Source organism: Micromesistius poutassou (assembly GCF_964030765.1).
Source record: "Micromesistius poutassou genome assembly, chromosome: 14".
NCBI classification, from domain to species: Eukaryota; Metazoa; Chordata; class Actinopteri; order Gadiformes; family Gadidae; genus Micromesistius; species Micromesistius poutassou.
The window spans coordinates 18,297,834-18,320,041 of record NC_140284.1 but is presented as its reverse complement, the minus strand read 5'-3'; the positions used below and the strand labels follow the sequence as shown (position 1 = coordinate 18,320,041).

At 42.3% G+C, this 22,208-nt stretch overlaps 2 protein-coding genes across 4 annotated transcripts in view; one reads left to right on the top strand and one right to left on the bottom strand.

Moving 5' to 3' along the window:
- Positions 1 to 1,674, bottom strand: part of LOC311358633 (glutaminase kidney isoform, mitochondrial-like) — a 33,983-nt gene extending 32,309 nt beyond the window's left edge. For all 3 annotated transcript variants that reach the window (XM_084478726.1, XM_084478727.1, XM_084478728.1), the window contains exon 1: positions 1,276 to 1,674. In XM_084478726.1, coding sequence (XP_084334852.1) covers positions 1,276 to 1,580 — 305 coding nt within the window. In that variant the 5' untranslated portion in view covers positions 1,581 to 1,674. The remainder of the gene's footprint in view (positions 1 to 1,275) is intronic.
- Positions 1,675 to 4,963: 3,289 nt separating this feature from the next.
- Positions 4,964 to 9,041, top strand: fkbp7 (FKBP prolyl isomerase 7). The gene is made up of 4 exons (XM_084478437.1): positions 4,964 to 5,172; positions 5,739 to 5,890; positions 7,253 to 7,383; positions 8,292 to 9,041. The coding sequence occupies exons 1-4, from the start codon at positions 5,006 to 5,008 to the stop codon at positions 8,451 to 8,453; spliced, it is 612 nt and encodes a 203-aa protein (XP_084334563.1). The 5' UTR covers positions 4,964 to 5,005; the 3' UTR covers positions 8,454 to 9,041.
- The last annotated feature ends 13,167 nt before the right edge of the window (positions 9,042 to 22,208 follow it).

Genomic DNA, 22,208 nt, shown 5'->3' with positions numbered 1-22,208 from the left:
TCTACAATTACCCAGTGCTATTATACGTCTCATGTATAAGTAAAAACACCAAATCCATAGTGCAGTGAACTTGTTACTGGATATATGTGAATTACAATGAACTGTAAAAGCCTTTGCGGCGCATTGACATTTACCAATTTGAGCCAATATTATGTTTTATACTGTAATAATTGGGTTAGTATTAACACATACCAATGACACCATGTAAATATGGCTATATCATAGAAAAGTAGATTGCAAGATAGGCACTAACCAACTACAAGCTATACTATCACTACCAGTACTTGTATTTAGAGGGACGAGATAATTTTTTCCACTACACCCCCAAAAGTATAATTTGACAGTTCAAATTCAACTTCAAAAGAACGCGAATCATCTAATGAGCATCTCATGAAACTCCACTGCAATTAAATTAATATAGACCAAGGCAAATCAAATACACATTTAATTATGTCTTGCAATGATGAGCAAACTGAAGTTACCTCTTCTTTAAAGCAGTACAGCAGCAAAATCTAGTTAAGCTTTGAGTATTACCACTTCATCATAAGATATGTAAATAGGCGTCAACGCTAGCCATCTGATAGAGAGAGAAACAACTGAAAAAGCTACATCTACAAATTAAGTTATATAACCTATCCCAGAGTGTTCCTTTAAAAAGGAGTGCAATAACTGTTATTACATTTGTATCATTATTCCACACAGAGGTCATCTTGGTGGTTCTTTGACATAGGGTTACTGCCCTACAGCATAAACCAAAATGTGACTGCAGGGGTGCACAACATCGGCTTTAACCTATGCGATAGTCATCTGGAGGGAGTCTGGGTGGAAACACCTAGAAGACGCACACATAAGTAGGCCAAATTCAACGTCACGACGCGCCTACTGAAAAGGGTATTTCTCACTATACGCCCATGGGTCCGGTCTCGCCTTCAAACGCATACGCATCCCCTCCTGCTATCTGCACTGACAACCCGACAGCACATGAACAGTGTAATCTCATATCAGTAGCCTACCCGGGGCACCTTTCTCGAGTAAATGCTATTTGACTTGACACGGCGTTGACGGCTAAAGATATGATCTGTGGGTTTTGGGGGTAGAAATGGACAATACACGGTTAAATCGTGGTGCTGAGTCAAGCCATTGGCATCTGGAGCTACATGCGTCATGGCTCCTATTCCCCTAGTAGCACAGCTTACGACCACATCACATGCGAGCCACCCGTTAGCAACACGTTGGATTGAACAAGGCGATTCATTTTTCGAAAAAAAAACGCACTTATCGCCCGTCGCTCCGCCGGTGACATCGTCCTTCTTCCCCGGCTCGTCCGACGTCACTGCGCCCTCGGATTTAACGCAGTACGACCGTGCGCTCCATGACGCGCCGCCGCCGGTCAGCAAAGGGCGGTGTGCGCCGGCATGAAGGACCTTGAGGGTGGACACGACTTTGGCATCGAATGAAGCGGCAGCGACACAATTGTGGCTCGACAGCAACCACGTTTTGTTTCTTGAGACGGCCGCCGGGCGCTTGAGATTGGTGTGAAACAACTCCTTCAGCAGTGTTGAACGCCTAAAATGTAACATCTCAATCCGATCAGGCGATTAAAAGAGAAACCTGGGTTCCAGTAGCGATGGGAGACGGCAGAGGAAGTATAGATCCGAGCGAGCTCTTGCTAGTTGTCACGACGGCAATGAGTCACATTCAGGCTTCGTCTTCTTAAAATAAACAGAGCATAACGCCCTCCCCTCTGCTCTGTGATTGGTGACAATGGGGTGCTACGCAGGCAAGTCTTTCGAAGGGTACTAGTCGCCTATTGGATTTTAGGGCTGTCAATCATTATTTTCCTGTCCTATTTTTTTACCGGTGTATTTCCATGTTGGATTTCTATGGGGGTATTTCGTCCTTCGATGCAGTATTACGTACTTATTTAAGGTAGATTCAATAAACGTCTGCTCAATTTCTATTCGGGATTCTGTAGCAAATTTTACAGAGTTAATTACAATTAAAGAAAATACACGGATGGAATAGATTGAATTTGACATATCTGATCTGCTATACATATATATATATATATATATATATATATATATATATATATATATATCAGTGATGTTCGACGGATAGATTGATAAATAATATAATAAATATGTAATATAACATATTTAATAATAGTACTTTACAGCAGTGGGGAGCGGTGCTTTCTGAAGCTCGGCATCAGCCTTTCCCCAGCCAAGCTTCCTGATGGTCTATCGATCAGTTCACATAGGCCTACCAACCAAACCATAAATGTGGATCGCTTTTTAAAATGATGATTCATATAACGTCAAAGCTGCATCAGATGGCTGAAATCAGTTGAATAATGTGAGTTTGTGTTAGGAAAATACCATGGTTTGGGTCAAAGTACCCGGTTTGTTCGCCAGCAAAACGTCTCTACATATTGCTAAAGAAAATACCCGGATTTGTCCAATGAAAGGGGAAGCAAGCAGTGATCTGGAGGCGGTCTCGAACAGTGCTCTCATATAAATAAGCTGAAAGGTGCAGTGTGTAAGATTGAGGTGACCACTAGCGGTGAGGGGTTGTAATTACTGAGGGGTTGTAACTACTACTGAGGGGTTGTAACCAGGGCAGTTGCTAGGAATTCTGGGCCCCCTGAAAGAATATCGGTGTGGGCCCCTCTCTACCCCATTCATTGCCACCTTAAATGTTCTTGTTTTTCAGTGTTCTTGACGGTGCCTGGTGTAATACACCCAATTTGTTTCCTTTTTTACATTTAACGACTTAACAAGTCAGAGTATTATTATGTAAATTATGTATTATTAATTGTCTTATTCTCATTTCCCTGATTTGCAACACGTTATTACACCTCTGATTGCAAATACATTTTCAATTAACCACTCAACAAATAGGTGTGGGTATTTTATTGTATTTAACAATCAAGCACTGATATGCAAAAAACAAAGTGTCCTGGCTCAAGATAGTCCACAGGTAAATATGTAGCATTTAACTTAAATGTGCAAGTGAAACAAAGAGCACATGGAATACGTTGTTGTAAAACAAATCTCAAAAACAACAACAAGCCTCATCTAATCTCAATTAAAGTTTAAATTGGCTTGTTTGTTCACTGTAAGTCTCATCGCTCACTCACTTCCGATGAGGAAGAACCATGGGAAGAACCAGGCACGTGCACACATAGGGCCCTAGGGGTGCTTGAGCCAGTGGCGTAAATATCGACGGTGCAACCGGGGGAGTGTTGGATTGCGGGAGATCGGCATTGTTGACGGGGGGGGAGTGTTGGATTGTGGGAGATCGGCATTGTTGATGGGGGGGAGTGTTGGATTGCAGGCGATCAGGATTGTTGACCGGGGGGGGGGGGTATTTTTTTTTTGCCGTGAGAATTTGGATGTGTGGCGTGTGTGCGTGTGTAAACAGGCAAAAGCGTGTGTCACACAGTGAAACCGTGAGAGTTGGCAGCTCTGAAGTCAGTTTGTTGCCATAATGTGACTCAGTTGTCGGCTTGTCGCAAAATGCTGCAAATATTCTGAAAGGACATTATAATGCGATTAAGGTGTATACATGTCTAGAATGTGCCTCAATAATCAGAATATGATTGGAATACTCCACATACCTTATTCAGCTTATGCTTATTCCGAATATGACCATAATATATTTAAGGCAATCGGAGAATGGTGTTTACATGGCAGCGTCATATTCTGATTAAGACCTTATTCTGATTAATATCGGAGTATTAATATCCATGTAAACGCAGTCATTGACTGAATCTTTGGGGGGGCACAAAAAAAATATTTGCACCGGGGCCATCATCATGATGTTACGCCACTGGCTTGAGCCCTTGCCCTTTTTGCCTTGTATTCAAAAGTGCCCTCTGACTCAGCTCTGAGTGTTCTTCAACAATCGCGCCCGCAATAGCGCTCGTCCGCGATCCAACCCCCCGTTAACAATAGCGCTCGTCCGCGATCCAACCCCCCGTTAACAATAGCGCTCGTCCGCGATCCAACCCCCCACCCCCACCTCTCCGTCAACAATCACGCCCGCAATAGCGCTCGTCCGCGATCCAACCCCCCGTTAACAATAGCGCTCGTCCGCGATCCAACCCCCCACCCCCCCCTCCCCGTCAACAATCACGCCCGCAATAGCGCTCGTCCGCGATCCAACCCCCCCCCCCCCCGGCACCTGCCCCTCAAAACTCCTGTGCACGTCCCTGGGAAGAACGAACCGCGGTGTGGACCAACCCATTTTTAAAGAAGGGGCCAAGGGGATTATTGAAATTATTAAAATAAAAATATTGTATGATTTGTGGCTTTGTTTTAATTCAGATTCATTCATATCAATATATATTAGTTCAGTGTATGCATAATCATTTTGTCATAGAGGCTACTGGGGGCTGTGTGTGGGCCCTAGTGGGCTGTGGGCCCTTATAATTGTCATAACCTTTCCCCCCTATACGACGGCGCTGGTTGTAACTACTGAGGGGTTGCACACTGAGGGGTAACTACTGAAGGGTTGCTTGCATCTGAGGGGTTTCATCCGAGGGGTTGCATCTGACGATCTGAGGGGTTGCAACTGAGGTCCCCCCCCTTCCAACGACTACGGTGGCATGTAAATACGATTTTAAAAAGTTATGTTTTTATATTTAATTCGTTATTTAACTGAACACTAATAATTATAATACCCTTTAAATTAATTGTCATACTTTGAATTGACTTGGGATTTGACTTGCTTAAATCCTTTCATAAATTGTGACTTGTCCAATTTACTCTGGAATTGCTTGAAACTTGGACCAAAATACAAAAAGTCACGTGTCTGGTATTGCTCATCTCCGCCGCGTTGCACAGAGTAGGCGGGGTCGTGCGAAACAACTAGTGGCTCTTTATTGGCTCTTGCGAATGGTGTCACCTCCCCCAAACGTCATCTTCAAATATTGCCACGAACGCAAGGAGTCAAGATGTCCAAGTTTATTTTCCTTCTCTGCTCGTTTATTTTTCTACAAATGTGGTTGTTTCTTGTCGTGGCGGCTGAAGACGACTCGAGCAGCGAAGTTAAGATTGAAGTTGTGTTCAAACCGATGGAATGCAATCAGAAAAGTAAAAAGGGAAATCTGATGAACGTTCATTATGATGGCTATCTTGCCAAAGATGGCACCCAGTTCTACTGCAGGTAACCTTTTAGGCTGTTACGTTAACTATTTTGGGTTTTCAACGCATTGCATTCGCTACATAGGCCTACTTGGATACTGACACGGGTAAGTATTGCAACTTAAAGCAACCTTTCCACAGTATCTGCATTAGCCAGTTGAGATGCACCGTTGCATCAAATACTGTGCATGGGGATCTTTCCAAAGTGAACGGTAATCAATCAATCTCACAGAGGTTGGACTGTGAACAATACCATCCATCGAGTGGGTTATCTTGTTTCAGCAACAACATAACGCATCCCCTATTTTATTGATTGTCTTCGTAATGCGTTTTACATGTGATCAGTGCCATTGTATGAGTGCTATGAGTGCTTGTGTGTGATGGGTGCTATACAACTAAACTTGCCATTTCATACTTATGCAACGATCGTTTCAAAGATGCCAGTCAATTTAACAGCACATGTCAACATGCCTTCAAGTCCCCCATCCACTTTGAAGGGATCCTGTCTCGCAATCGCATCAAGGAGATACAAAATGCAATATGTAGAATCCACTTTAGTTACCACACTTTGTTTATGCCTTTTTCCAGCCGATCAGACAAAGCTGGCCACCCTCAGTGGTTTGTGCTGGGCGTCGGGCAGGTCATCAAAGGCCTGGATCTAGGGATGAATGACATGTGTCCTGGAGAAAAACGCAAAATTACCGTCCCACCTTCCCTGGGATTTGGAAAAGAAGGCAAAGGTAAGCATCACGTAATACCCCTAATAAAGAAATGACCTGTATTTTTCAAGTCAGCTGTATTTTGTGTCCCCCTTAACCAGTCATAGCCACACTGCCTCTATAACTCCCCAATTCGTTAACATTCTCTTAAGGCCTTGCTGAAAGCAAAAAATTATAAATTGACATAGCTTAGTTTATCCAGATTATCAATACTTAAAGTAAAACAGATTGTTGTGCTGTTAAAATGTTATAATATAATAATAATATAACGGGGAGTGTTTGGCACAGCAGAATGCTCTCACCTTGTCTGTCTTCTCTCCACAGTGCTTTAGTTGCCTGACTGGGCCGCTCTGTGTGTCGTTGAATGCAGCTGTGCGCTACTCATCCTCCACTGGGCATGTACCGTAAGCATGCAGACATTTCACGGGTTCTATTCCTCTGTTTCCCAACCCCTGCTCCTGGGCACTAATACTGCGGCAGTTGCACGCTGATCCGCATCTCAGGTCTCGAGTTATTCTTAAAAGGGCCTCTATTTTGCCACCACGGGTGATGTCTGTAAGACGTTAAAAGGCCATTTCAAAATCGACACTGGTGGCATCACACGTGGGAGTGTCCGACAAGATGTATGATGGATAGATCAGCCTACCAGAGCGATATACACTGGGTAGGCCTGTAGGCTGATCTGTCCATTATATACCTGACATGGCTAGTCATGTCACACCTGGTGGAAGAATAGGGGCCCTTTAATATACCCCTCACAGGCTATGCATGGATTTGAGATGTTGTGATGCTTGGACAGCATTCTCCTATCTTCTAGAGTCACCGTATTCGACCTGTGACCTTCATCTTCTGTCGGTGAAATCGTTTTTTTCTTAATGGGGTTGTTTTGGTGAAACTGCATGTTTTGTCTCAACATTGCATGTTTTTATGCGGCTGTAAACATTGGTACCTACCTTGCAGCGTGCCAGAAACATCAGAGTATGGCCGAGTGCATAATTCCTTTTGTCTTCTAAAGGGGTTATTCTCCATGAGATGAACAACTAACTGGTACTATACAGAATTCAAACGTGAAGAATCAACAACAACTTGATTCTTGTCTTTATTTATCCTTCTTGTTTGGACTTTATACATTTAATTAAATTAGATTGATCACCATAGATTTGTTATCCTTTTAATGGGATTTTATTTGAATTATTGAGCAAAATGTAAATAAAAAATCGGAATTAAATGGCTTGGGATGACTTTAAAATGTGATGACTATAAGTGAAACTTTGTTGTTAAAGAATAATTTTATCTCATATTTTATAGTGAGTCCAGTGTTGAGGCTTTTTTCCACCATGCTAATGGTGCTTATGTTGTGTGTGTGTGTGTTTGACCAAATAGCCCCGGTGGTCCCACCCAATGCCACACTGGTGTTTGAGGTGGAGCTGTACTCCGTCTCCAGAGGTCCACGCAGCATGGAGGCCTTCCGGGAAATAGACCTGGACCAGGACAAAAGCCTGACCAAAGAAGAGGTAGACCACAGTTCACCAGTATTGAGCGAGAACGCTGCAGCTTAATTCTGCTGGTGAAATGTAATCCTTTTGGGCAGTAGCCAATATAATTCCACTCAAAGTGCTGGTTTTTCCACTGTTTCTGTGTCCAAACAAGTCTGGCTCAAGGAGCAGTCTCGCTCGAGAATCTCGTTATTGCAGGATATTTCCCTATTGTCATTACAATCTCAGCTCTCAAGTTTCAACCGTTGTCGTCTTGCAACAACTCAACTCTTGTAAGACTTCTCCTTGAATGAGACTTGGCTGGACACAATAACAAATAGACCATGATCAAGGGAAAGGTAAAGAAACAAGTTTAATTACTCTGTAGGGATCCTTTGCTTATTTGAGCCAAAAATAAGTACATTGACTACATCGACACTATTCCCCAAAGTCTTCCTCCTACTAACTGGGAGGTGCTCAAACTTGAACATTGGGCCATTTTTAGATATGTCATTAGACATTTTTAGACATTAGATAGACATTTTGTGGATAGTTTAGTTATTATGGTGTATGAAGCCCTACCCATGAAAGGTGCTGGGTTCAAACATCAATGTCCACAGCCTACTTATTGGCATACTAGATCACCATGCTTCATTCAAACCCTGGGAACAGTTAGCAGACCAGTCCCTGGTGTACTCACTTGTCCTTTTGGAGTAATTAAGTGTCTGCAATTAAGTGTTTGTAATTAAATCCAGTTGCAGACATTAAACACCTCACACAAAAGTCATATGTATGGCTACTGGTGCTAACACTGGTTGATGGAAGAAGGACCGGTCTGTGAGTTCTGAGTCTGGCGTACCCTGGATAAAGCCACACAAAGTACTTAGCCAGCGTCAGCGCATGCTCACTATCGGTTCCACTAATGTTTCCCCTCTCCGCTCTTCCAGGTGAAACGCTACTTGCAGCTGGAGTACGAGAGAACCGGGACCCCTAAAGACGATGCCTTCTACGATAAAATCATGGCAGACATTTTCAAAAAGAGCGATCACGACAGTAACGGCCTGATAACGTCGAAGGAGTACAACGTCTACCAGCACGACGAGCTCTAGGGTTGATTGTGACAGAATTTGTGTTTTTTGTGTGCGCTGTTTTATTTGAATTGCTGTAGTTAGTTAAGAACCCAATAGGGTATAAATAGACTAAATGGCCACGTTGTTAGCCCTACCACAACTAACGACACAAGCATCTAACCCACTATCCTCCTGGCACACTCTTTTCAAAACTTTATTTAAACAGTTGCACCATACACTATGTGAGAAATCCACACGCTTCACATGCATTGGTTTCTTGTAAGGAAAACACCACTAAATTAGTAATGAAATACGTGATCAAATCGTGATTAAGTATTATCCGACAGCCGGTATTCTAAAACACATACAGTGTATTGCTTTCTCTCTCTCTCCCTCAAGGGTTGGTATGAATGTACGAACATTAAGGCCAAATGTTCAGCGCAGAACTTCCAGAACTCGGGACGGTAGGAGGGGAGGCTTGGACTAACACTTCATTAGATATTAGATGATAGGCGTTCAGATGACCTCAGTAGGACGCAATATGTCATTCTTCCATGTAGATAGAAATGCCACAACGACCATTTGGGTGCGGAGTGTTAACAAAACTGAAACGCAAAACTGATTTCAGAGAGAAGTTCTAATAAACATTTTGTAAAACTGTGTTTGTTTTGCCTTTTAATCTTAAGATTTCGGACGTGTCACATGACATTTATGTCCTGCACATACCAACAATCTATTATTGATGTGAGGAATTTCAGGAATACAACAATGTCTTTCCATTTATGTTACCCTAATGCTTTGACTAACTAACTAGTCATTTATCAAATGCTTTTATCTAAAGTACTTTGATTAATTTGATTTAACTTTTCATCATCATTAATCGTCATTAATTCAAAGCACTTTCAGTGGATTTGTAGACGTCGTTTAGAAGCAGCTGGGAGTACGGCTCTCGCTTTAGATTCCTACATGTAGACTAGACATCGGGGATCGAACCCAGTACCTTTTGGCTGAGTGACAAACCCCCAAACCACTTCATTCGATTTGACGACTGTTAACACTATTAAACATCAGAATGTTGTTTAAAACACAGTAGAGATGTGATATTAACATAATACCACTAAACCTATAATAGATAATAACGTTTTCTAAGCCATTTTCAATTTCTTAGATCAGCGATGAAAAAATATGTCAAATATGATCGTATTGGATCACGTTATTTGTGTATTTATTTGTACTTTAGTGGTAATATGACGTTCAAAATCTCATTTATAACAATAAAATACAATCTTGACTCCCAAAAAATGGTCTTTCACGATCCTAATCCACACTTTCGAGGAACTTGTCGATTGTGTAGAATCTGTGGAACAGCGACTACCGATACTGTCTGCGCATCCGCGTGTATGTGTGTGATTGTGTAAACTTTTATATACAATTGCGGGTACATCCTGTGATAGCTTAAGCAGTCATGGCAGTGAATGGTGATTCACTATTAAGTAGGCCTACACATTAACAGTGAGATAAGAAAATAGACCTTGAACAAATATTTACTAAAAGCTGACAAGATTATTAAATATGCCTATATGACGCTTATTAAGTATATTTGTGGAAGAAGCTTTGGTACTTTCTATGCTTTCGTATTAGTATATAGTTCGGCACAGTTTATATTTATGTAGGTAATATTCTTGTGTTTACCTTATATTCTTGTCCTGCATAAACAGCAGAGGGAGATAGAGCATTTCAGTTGGTCACAAACCAAAAAAGCCAAGTACTTTCCAAGCCAGTGTCATAATGGAGACAGCTACACTGGACACACACTTCATGCACATTTTTAACATTTTTAATTGAAAATGATTAGAACTATTTTCTAATCTTCCATGAACATTTAGCTGAAAGTGTGACGTGTGTGGGTAGTAACTGAGCTTCACACATTCATTTACTAGCCCACCAGAGACGCTACCACAAGCAGATCAGTGATATTATAGACTGTACAGAAGTGCTACCTTCAAACAGAAGAACACACCTTCAAACGGAGCCACAAGGTAGGCTGCAATTATGGCTTAGGCCTAATCAAAGCAAACAAGTGGTCGGACGTTAGGAAGTACACCAAAGAACACCCATTACATTGAAGTTGGGTGGATTTCGTGATCGCTGGGAATGCATTTGAATATTGCACAGGCTATATTTCTAAACTCCCCACTAGAACAAAATAATGATTGGTTTATTAAATTATCGACCTATGGGGAGTGGGAAAATAATGAACTTCTAATGAACTTAAATAAATACATTATTTAGTTATGTGTTGTTGGAAACTTTTGATACAATGTGCAGTTTCATGTTGTAGACTGAAAATATACCATTTTAAACGTAGGCCTACCTTTCTTTCAGTCATTTCCTTTCATAAATCCAGTTTACGTTGAACTGCTGTATGTCGCCCAGCAGGTGGCAGCAGTTCCCCTTTTACTCAGACAGCAAGACAGCCCACACGCGTCAATGCCTTTAGCAGGATATACTTGGCGATGTGCCAGCCTGAACTTTAATTTCACTCTTCTTATATAACACATATATGGTTGCAGTCTGGATGACGCTGGCTGTTAAACCAGGTCAAATAATAAAAAAAAGAGAAATATTGTAGGCTACCTTTGGAAGCGAACGTTTAGGCCCCACCAAAACCATTCAAATAAACTTTGATTAAAGTTTACATTACCCCCCCCCCCCCATAGGGGTTAATGTAAGCGTAGCCTACACCTATTTAAGCTCATATATGAATTGGAAATGTATTGAAAGTGAGACACATCCATATAATGTGTAATACGCTACTTTTTATCTATTTAAATAAGCGTCCATTGGCTGGATGACAAGCTGACGAGTTCAAAGTCAATGGTATCATTTATCACAAACACACAGCTGCGATGGTCCCCTTGAATGCTAGAGCATGGTCATGAATATGTAAAACTGTGTTGCTCATAACAAAAAAAAAAAAAGATGAATTCCTGGAAACCAAGGAAAGGGACGAGAACGCAGGAAAAGACACCCTCTTCATAGTTTGCTAGAGCTATAAATTCCAGAGACAAACAGTCTGCCGAAGGTATGTCGCAACTCGTTTTTGTATACAGCACCACAAGATGCTGCATACCTCAGACAAAACACACACAACTACTGCCTAAATAGGTCTCTCTTATTAATCACACACTCGGTGATGACTCCATTTGACTGATGATTTAAAAAGGCCTCAGGGAAAGCCGAGAAAACACACCCAACAAGTCCACATTGTTACTAGCCTCGTTAAATTCAGGTGGTTTCTGGGTCCACTTGGTGAAAGAAACACCTCTTCCAGGGCACATACACCCTTCTTCAGCCAACAAAGACCTTTTTGTTGTCGAAAGAGGTCAACAGTAGCTAAGCCGGGTTTGTTTAGCTAGCCATGAATCACCCATATACAAAGCTGGTGTGTCCTTAAACTGGTGTGTCCTTAAACTGGTGTGTCACTCCACTCGTGTCTCTCGTCATCCGTATCTATCCCCGCATCTGTAGCTGATCATGCCCTTGCCTGCCTTAAAAAACAACAACTGACTGTCCAAACCCAACCTGAGACTTAAGTGGCAAACCCGACCCTCCAACACATATCCACCCTTCACAGCCTCAAGAACTCCCTGCCCTACTTCCAGTAGTTTGTTGACATTGTTTGACATCCTCAGCGTGTTCGAATGGCAAATTGTAATGCGTTGATTATAGCCAATGTCATGTTAAAGCCCGGGTTTACGTTGACATGACTTTATCTCTACAAAGCCATCGAAGGGGAAAGTGACGTATAATGACCCAGACGGCAGTCCTACCTGCTTGTTTAGGGAAGAATGTAAAAGAAAAACAGTTGGCCTCAAAACAGAAGAGATCGGGGCCAATTAGAGGAAACATCTGTGCTGCGATGGGGTGCCCACTAGATTAACTGTAACTATACACACCTGCCACTGCACCCCTTGGCCCTCATATCACACAACCATCTTTTACTTGTATTTGTGCAGCACTTTATTAACACAACATTAACTCAGAATAACAATCCACCTTACATTCATTTTTCGTACATTCATGTTTTTTTAAATTTGATGTCAGTAGTTTAGCATGGGTTATGATTATATCTGTGTACCAGTATAGCCTTGATGCACTTTAAAAAAATATATATGTGCACATATTCATCTGTTTGTATGCACATTTAAATTACATTTAATTAATTATAAATTAATTAAATGTAATTTAAATGTGCATAATTAATTTTATATATCTTGAGCAGTGTAATTGTAACAGTAAAAATGTCCATAAAGGAATCTTGCTACTGAATTACAAGGAAACGCCACGTTGCATTATTCCAATGGGATTGACGTACAGGTCCCTATCACCTATCCTGTTGTGAGTGTTAGGTAGTCACCGCAACAAAGGGTTTGTTTGTATTCGGCCTTAACCTTCCTGTTGGGTTTGAGCTTCTGTGCTGGAGATCACCTTACGTACACAGGCTAAGAGACGCCATAAAGAGCTTCACCCATCCGTCAAGATGCAATCTAGGAGGACCTGGTCTCTCCTCGTCAACATTATTGTCACAAGGGTCATTTAAGGAATGTGTTCAACCTTCACAGCGTTGACACAGACATAAAAAGACCATCCTCCTCCTCCACCTCCTCCTCCCCCTCCTCCCCCTTTATCTTCCTCCTCCTCCTCCTCCTCCTCCCCCTCATCTTCCTCCTTCTCCTGAAGAAAAACATCTCCAAGGTCCTCCCCTCTGTTATTTCTAATTATTCATAAAAAGGATATAACTACATAATAACTATATTTTTCACATTATGCGGCACAAGTTTCAGGCAAACAATTCTCACCAAAGTGCAGTCTTTTTCAAAGAATGAACAGAATGTGAGTCTAGTTCCATTTCCTCTGTAGTCTAACAGCTGCTGGCGGCCACTTTTGTCTCTTCGTAAAAGTCAAGGAAACGGAAAATCACGGAAAAATAAACTAGAGACAAGTTTACATCACTGTGTCCTCAGAGAAAAGATATTTCCTGAGCATCCACAGAAAAATAGTTACACTAAGGTTCATGATGTGCATGTTTATGAAACATATAACTGGTTAATGGGCACACACATTTTGTCGCGTGCAACAGATGAACACTTCCTTTTATAGTGGGCAGGGAAGCACGACAGAGGGAACTTAACCCTCAACTCCAATTCGGACCGGTGACTTGTTTGTATTAAATGTCTTCTTGTACAAATCAAATTATTATCACCTCATAAATGTCAGAGTTTGTGTGTTTGGTGGAGTGTGTGTCGTTTCCACGCAAAGCACTTAGTGTACGGGGAGGTGTTTGACCACACAAGAGCAAATCAAATTGAAGGTTAATCAAATAAAGAGCCTTGGCATTTTTAAAGCACATGCATGGAAATGGAAACAACAAGATTCATATCATCCATATCATTGAAACAAATAGATTGGACAGCGTGCTAGGTACAGTATTGTACACTTTTAATAACCATTATGAACAGCAAGGGATATATAAAACATCTTGGGTGTCAATAGGAGAGGGAAAACATTAAAGGTTATTGTCTAATGAGCATACCGATGTGATGGTAGGATTCAGCATCTGGTGATTTAAAACCTCAGTTAAAAATAATAATTAATCAATCGTAAATACAAATTGATGAGACATTCACATGTTTCTATATAACATAAAACATATGATAGCAAATAAAATAGACGGGGGACAATCTACAACATTCATCACGATGCATATGCGCGGCACTAAACAGGGATTGACATTGAAGACTGCGCTGTGTCGGTATTTTGCACTAAGAAAGAAACTAAAGTTGGCTCAAATGGGACCCGGGATGTCCATTTGTTCCGGTGTCACCGTTACCGTGTGAGATATAGTGGCGCCGGCGGACCTGAACACTGAGTCACGCAGCCGCCCACAAACCAAACGCCCGACAGCCCATTGCCTGACATGAAGACGATAAGTCATCTTCAGCGCCGTCACTGTGCTTCACGAGTACAAAACCTTGGCACCCTGCCAGTGCCGAGGCCAGGGAAAAAGCTGCATGAGACGATGTCGTGAAAAACTTTGAAACTTATTTGAGAAATACACAACGCAAACGCCTGAATGTGTGCGGTGCTTGTCTTGAGTGTGTGTGTGTGTGTGTGTGTGTGTGTGTGTGTGTGTGTGTGTGTGTGTGTGTATACGTGGCGGCAGCCCTTGAAAGATAAACACACACTCCTTCCACTTGACATGCACAGCCTCTAAGCCAGGATAAATATGGCAAGTTTGTGGGGTATTGTATTGAAAGTCAATGCTACCAACATCGATCGTACAGAACGGAAAACCGAGGAGTGCAATGAGATGAAATGTTCTGCCGTTGTACTCTATAGCTCCCTGGGCACAGTGTTGATGTGTTTTGGTCTTGGTTGTAGGCTGGAAGCAAAACTGCACGGTGCAAAAGTTAGCGAACAGGTAAGCCAAGTTGCAATGACATGATAATGAGCCATGATCTGCTAAGACTGTGTATGTCAACTTTAAAAAGTATTTCAGTAGGCAGGTGTTTCTTTTCCAAAGCCACTTACAGTGAATCCAGATACATGTCATAATGGTGGAGGCAGAGAGGGGTTAGGGGTTCTTTATACGCTGCAGCCATTGGGGACGGAACCTTCTGTAACCTTCAGTGCGTTCTGGCTGGGACTCAAACACCATGCTTTGCAACACTCCATTATCATTTCCCCTATAGGTTTGTTTATGGGGACCTGTATATTCTACAGTAAGATACAGTTCTAAGGTAAATTATATTATAGGGACCTGTATATTCTACAGTAAGATACAGTTCTAAGGTAAACTATAAGTGTTTCAAATGAGGGGTCGGATTAGCTAAGGAGGTAGAGAGCGGGTTGCCTCCTAACAGGATGGTTGCTAGTTTAAACCCCGACTCCTCCTAGCTGAGTGTGAGCAAAACATCTCACCCTAGGGTGACCAGACGTTCCCGTTTTCTGGGGACAGTCCCCGTTTTCAGTGAACCCCCCCCCCCCCCCCCCCCCTCAACAATCCCGTCCATCCGCAAACCCGACCACCCCCCCCCCCCCCCCCCACGTCAACAATCCCGTCGGCCAGGGGAAGGGCAGTGTTCCCGTTTTAGTAGTTTTCTATGACAAAAAACACTACATTTTTGGAGGTTTTTACACCGCCAAACCCAAAATGTCCCCAGATTTTGTCTCTGGTCACCTTATTTCACCCTAACTGCTCCTGACAAGCAGGCTGGTGCCTTGCATGGCTCACCCCGGTGTCCATGTGTGAATGTGTGTACAAACGAATTAATAATTAATATTTTGGATAAAAGTGTCTGCTAAATTACCTTAAATGTAAAAACAATACTAATCCATCTTACATTACACTAAGGTAAATGTAAATGCGCTATACTACATTATACTCTATTAATGTAACAATCATTTCTGGATAGGCTTTTTCAGAAGATACTAGCAGTCTTGCGGCCAAAAAGCAGTGAGTCTGTATTGGGGTCATGGAGTGCGCGGTTAAACTTGTACCTCCTCATTTCCTGGAGGATTGCGGTGTATGTTGTGGTTTGACGCCTTCCGAGACGTACTTGAATGTCCTCTATTTCAGTGGAGAAAGCCACCGCCACCACAGGCTACGCTGTATGAAAGTTACAGCTGTATTTAACTTTTCAGACGGTTTCCAAAATAGCAAGGAGATGAAAGAATTTGAAAACTTTTGAGAAAGAGGCCCCAAGAGCAGAAATATTGTCATTTAAAAATGTCCAGTGGTGTTGATTTTCTATGTTGCATTGTATATGCTAGATGTACATGCCCCGTGACGTGGTATTATACCTTGTTCTCCAAGTTCAGAGGAAGTACCGAAACCAACTCTGCGAATAGGGGTGCGGTTGTTTGTAGAACATTGTCATAAGCTGGACTCTACTGTAATTTAGTTTCATTTAATTTGAATGCTTGTTGAGTCATTGGAACACTAAAGCATTTGTTTCATTTTCCAGAACAATAATCAACAACTGGGATCCGAACCCAAAGTCCTTCCTGACGTCTCTCTTCCGTCGAGGACTAACACGTGGCCTGTGGGTGTATACATTTCCCTGAATACCACAAGTCAAGCCAAAAACAACATTCTCCCCTCTCAGAACAGGGTGGTGCTTTTGTGAGAGCCATGTCCCTCTACACCCCTCACTGTGTACTCTTGACTTACACAGGGCTGCCTGAAAGTCTTAAGGTGGATAAAGAAAGAGCCAACTGACCACGGTGATGCTCACAAACAGGGGTCTTTCTCACATCTTGAGCTAGCTATTCAGTGGTGGCTTGTGTTAAATGGCATGTTAACTATTCTCTGTCTCTGTTCCAGGTGTCTCTGCACCCTCCACTCCACTATTCATCACTTACCAATTACAATGGGTGTGTGGTCAGGTTCAATCGCAGATACATTCATCTATTAAACCACTGGCCTGTGCTGTCTGTGTACAAAGCTCAATGCTGTAAGCATAGCCTGAAGATACAAAAGTTAACTTTGTTCAATTTGCTACAAACTATGCTAACTATGCTATTTGGGGATTTTCATTCAAAGGGATTTTCTCTTTGATGCACGCAATACAAATGTAAGTTAAGTGCAGGACTTTTCAGCACAATCCTTTCAAAGTGGCTTCACAGGCTCATCTTAAGAAAATAACCTTAATCCTATTAATATTATTATTAACTTGATGCCTTTAAAGTGTAACCAAACCTTACAATTAAATCACAGGTACAGCGCCATCTCAGGTAAAGGCAGGTTACCATACTTCTGATCGGCTTCCAATAGTGTGTAGAGCTGTTTCTGCTGTTTGTGCTTAGGTTTCATAATTTGTATAGTCTGGTATAGTATCATACTTTACTAGCATCGTATAGTATTATACTTTTACAACATCATATAGTTTTAACCTTTGATAGCATAGTATAGTATTATTGTTTTATAGCATATCACTTTTTTAACAGTGGACTTCCGAGTGACACGAGGAGGTTCAAGGTTTTCACCAAATTTGTTTAACCAAATAAACATTTAGCTTTAAACATTTAGCAGAGGAAAATACATTTAGATAACAGAACAGAAGTTAATGTGTAAACACTGCTGATATATCTATGCCATCTCTATTCAGGCCTTGTGTCCTGTATCCAGATAGTGTTTGCGAGGTGTTCAAGTCAAACCTGGTATGGCCACTCCTCTAAGTTTGCATCACTGTTGATCACTTTTGATCAGTGTGATCTTGCTGGCCGGTGGCTATTTTATATCACCCTGACCCTCAAATATGTCATGTTTTTACTGTAACACAAACTTTTCACTATGCTCCCAAGAAAAGGAAGGAAGAGGCTTATCTTACCCTACACAATTTATTCATTTGAAACCAATGTGGACTGTCTGGTCTCTAATCACAAAACACATTTTTTGTGGTGAGAGTGTTGTTTTGAGCCAAAGATTCGATCTTACTACATCCGGAATGTGTCTTGGAACCATCGAATGGATCTACGAGAGTATTGAAATATAAAATTCCAACATTGGAACGTCGGCCAAGGATCTAGATGGGCCGACATTCCAGAGCTCCTGGGAACAATGATGATTTAGAAAACAGTTGCTTACTGATCGCTAAGTTAGCTTGCAGCTGTTGTTTTGCGTCTCTGTTGAATCCGAGATATTTCATTCAGCCTGTTTCTTCACATGCGTTAAATCGCAGAATAACTGACATAACTGCATATTGGGTTGGACACTTTATGGAAGATAGAAGAATTATAGCGTAAGAGATAGGGAAAAAAATAATCCATTATAATACAAAAAGTAATAAATCCCCCAAAAATGCCCCAATTGAATGCTTTCTTAGTAATGTTAGAAATGATTATAATAATACTTTTATATTTACATAGCACTTTTCAAAACAAAAGTTACAAAATACTTTAGTCACTTTTCTCATGGTGAAAAGCAATCAGAAAACCAGGCGAAGGTAGAAGCCTTTAGCAACAAAGAAGGTAAAAGTGTGTTAAATCGTGAGAAATAACCTACATTACTAACACATCATGGAATCTGTGCCTCACCCTGTCCCTAGTGTTTTCTCTCACTGTATATCTTCAGAAATACACCTGACCCAACTGTAAACCTCCCATAAAGACACGATATTCAACAAAGTTCCCGTCAGGCCACGTCGTTGTTCACAGGTTTCTATTTCTCCGTGTATTATCCCTAAGGCTTTGCGTGTTCCCGGTATCGTGTTTGTTATGGACAATGGAGAAACTGGGCTTGGAGACCCAAACGGGGTGCTCTGGTTTTCCACAATGTCAAAGGGAACAGTTGTCACTCCCAACATGCCCTTTGAAGCGATCTGAGCTATCAGGTTGTTAGGGTTGGGCTGCAGAAGCTTTTGCTTTTTGTAAAGAAAGCTCGGGTTAGTGAGTCGACGCGTTTGAGAAACTGTTCGAGGTACAGGTGAATGCTTCTCGTAATGGGCCAGAAAAACTAAAGCATAGATGCCGTTGGTTGTTGTCTAAGCGACAACTGTTGCGACCTCCTTACATGGAGGTCGATGAACAGGGATGATATAAAAGGAGTGTTTTGCAGTTGGTTTGTGTTTAGAAACACACACATTAAAAAAAGCAGTGTAACTTCCTTGTTATGTTTCCTAGAAATGTAGCGCAGCGTGCACCACAGGCCCCGTCATTGTGAGCAGTACATAGCTAGTCTATAGTCAGCCTGAACCTTCACTTATCGGCCGCGAGCGTCTCTGGCCCACCATATGACACTCGCTTTCTATCCACTTTTCGCTCAAAGAGTTGCCTTGTGCGGCCGTCCGCTCCTTACCGGCTGCCCTCTCGACCACTGACTGACGAGGACGGGGGGGAAAATCTGTGTAATGGCTCTCTGCCTTTGACCTGCGCTGCAGTCTCCCCAGCCTCACACAGTGACCGCCTTGTTTCAAAACCCCCCTCCGGCTAAGATGCTTTCTGTCTTGTTCTTTTGGCACACTCAATACTCAATCCCGTTTTTTTTCCCCTCTATCCCAAATGGAAACCATCTTTTACTTGAAAAAAGAAAGAAAGTTGTGTAGTCATTCCTGTTGAAGGGATTAGATCATTTGGAGCTGGGACGCAGCCCCGCGGGTGAGTTATGGTTGAGTTAAGTCGTATAATCACAGCGGAGGAGACGTAGACTGGGCAATAATGTGAGTCAGGTGATGGCGCAAAACTTAATCGCCTTGATCCGTCCAAAAGTCTGACTCTCTCACTGAAAATATCCCAGCGCTCAGCACAAACACCTTTCATACCGTTCAATAGGAGAGGGTTTGACCCGATAATAATTGAATGTGCCGTGGCGGAAAGGTGCTGATGGTAATTGCGATAGGCCATCGAGATTTTGTTTGATTTCATCATCGATAGTCAATCTTTTACCTAGAGGGCCGTTGGTGATTCAGCAACCGGTTTGCTGATCATAAATTCATGCAGATTGTGTATTCATTCAAGTCAAGTCAAGTCAGTTTTATTTGTATAGCCCTTAATCACAGTAACTGTCTTTAAGGGCGTCACATACCATGTAATGACTAATATTAGTTCATTCAAACGACATCTTGACCGGCTGCTGCTGTGATTTCTTAACGTGTCTTAAAGTGTCTCCATCTCAGAAATGATGAAATCATTCACTTTATGCCATCCTGTAACACACACACACTCACATATGCACACATATGTCACATATACTTACATACACGCACATACACACACACACACACACACACACACACACACACATACAAACACACACACACACACACACACACACACACACACACACACACACACACACACACACACACACACACACACAAACATGTACGCAAGTACGCACAACACACACACACACACACACACACACACAAAAAACAGATAAACACACCCAAACACACGCACATTTGCACACACACACGCACACACACACAGACACACACACACACACACACACACACACACACACACACACACACACACAGACACACACACACACACACACACACACACAAAAAAAACATAAACACACCCAAATACACACCCATTCATACATGCACCCCCACAAACACACACCACATACTACCCAGTTTCAAAAGATAATTGTTGGGCAATTACTTGTGTCTGTTATTATGCAACTAAAAACTGATCTCTGGCTTCCTAACTTAGCAGAACGGGCAGTGTTGCCCAACTCCTGCCACGGCCCCACTGTGCAGTGGTTGGGTGGGTGGAGGATGGATAAAAACATGTTGTAGAAAACCATTACTGTAACCATTGAGGTGTCAATAAAACGATAACTTACTCGATAACAATGTGATGCAACGTTAATTTGTAACCTGACTATGACCCTGTTGCCAAGTGTTTAATTGTGAAATGTGCAATACGGTCATTCAGAACAATTCAACTCTCATGACAAGGCAAGGCTCATGAATATAGTAGGAAAGTAGTGATAATAAATACAAAAACAAAAGTAGCAACGGTATCAAGCTATAAAACCAAACAACAGATCCTATTGGATTCGTGGATGATCTCATAGTTTTGTTGACAAAAGGGTAGGCGGGTCGGAAACAATAAACCCATAATAATCTACAAAATCTACAAGTAATAACACAGGAGGACTTAACACGGTCTATTACCCATGCTCCCTGGCTCCTACCAGTCACCGTTACGTATACACCGTTGGCTGTCTGACTGTAAAGTGGCATCACGTAGCACATCCGCTAACACCACTGAATATGCGTTTCCTGTTCCACAACATCTGGAGCTATGCTGAGACCCTGCAAGGCCTAGACCCTGCAATGTCAAGACCCTGCGATGTCAAGACCCTGCAATGTCAAGACCCTGCGATGTCAAGACCCTGCAATGTCAAGACCCTGCGATGTCAAGACCCTGCAATGTCAAGACCCTGCAAGTTCTAGACCCTGCAAGGTCTAGATCCTGCAAGGTCTAGAATCTAGGCACCGCAGGATCTAGACTCTAGATCCTGCGATGCCTGGACCCTGCAAGCCAAGACCCAGCAAAGGACTTCATCCTTATATTATGGCCCTCACGAGTGCTTCCCCACACATACCTTGGATACTCTCAATACTCGATAACTGATGAGTATTTGCTGCATGTGTCATGTGTGAGACCATGACTCTTTCCTATTCTTCTCAACTGGCAACGGTTTCACATTGTTTGTCTGTGTGTGTGTTGGTGTGTGTGTGCGTGTGTGTGTGTGTGTGTGTGTGTGTGTGTCTGTGTGTGTCTGTGTGTGTGTGTGTCTGTGTGACTAAGGAGAATGTCTGGAGAAGACAGGGTTTCCTTTACTCACAGCCCTTCCGGTCCACTGCCTGTAAAATCTGATCTGTGAACTGTGGTGGTCAGACCGTTATTTTATGACAGAGAGGCAGGCAGACAGACAGAAAGACAGACAGACAGACATACAAACAGACAGGCAGGCAGGCAGGCAGGCAGATGTGGTGAGATAGGCAGATAGAGGAATGGACAGGCAGACAGCCATACAGGCTGAAAGAACAGCCATACAGAAAGACAGACAGACAGAGACAGAGCTATCAAACCGTGCATCATGTTTGTGGTCTTAGGCGGTCCAAAATGAAGACCGCCTTTGTTTGCTCCAGCTGAACTGGCTTTACCACTGGGCCCTGTGTCATTCTGCATCCTAGTGCCAAAATACCAGCCCCTCCCTGGGTACATAGACAGAGCTCGCTCTCTCTCTCTCTCTCTCTCTCTCTC

Coding starts and splice junctions, on each gene's coding strand:
- fkbp7 (XM_084478437.1), top strand. CDS start 5,006: ATGTGGTTGTTTCTTGTCGTGGCGGCTGAAGACGACTCGAGCAGCGAA. Junction 5,891..7,252: donor ATTTGGAAAAGAAGGCAAAG/GTAAGCATCACG, acceptor TTGACCAAATAG/CCCCGGTGGTCCCACCCAAT. Junction 7,384..8,291: donor AAAGCCTGACCAAAGAAGAG/GTAGACCACAGT, acceptor CCGCTCTTCCAG/GTGAAACGCTACTTGCAGCT.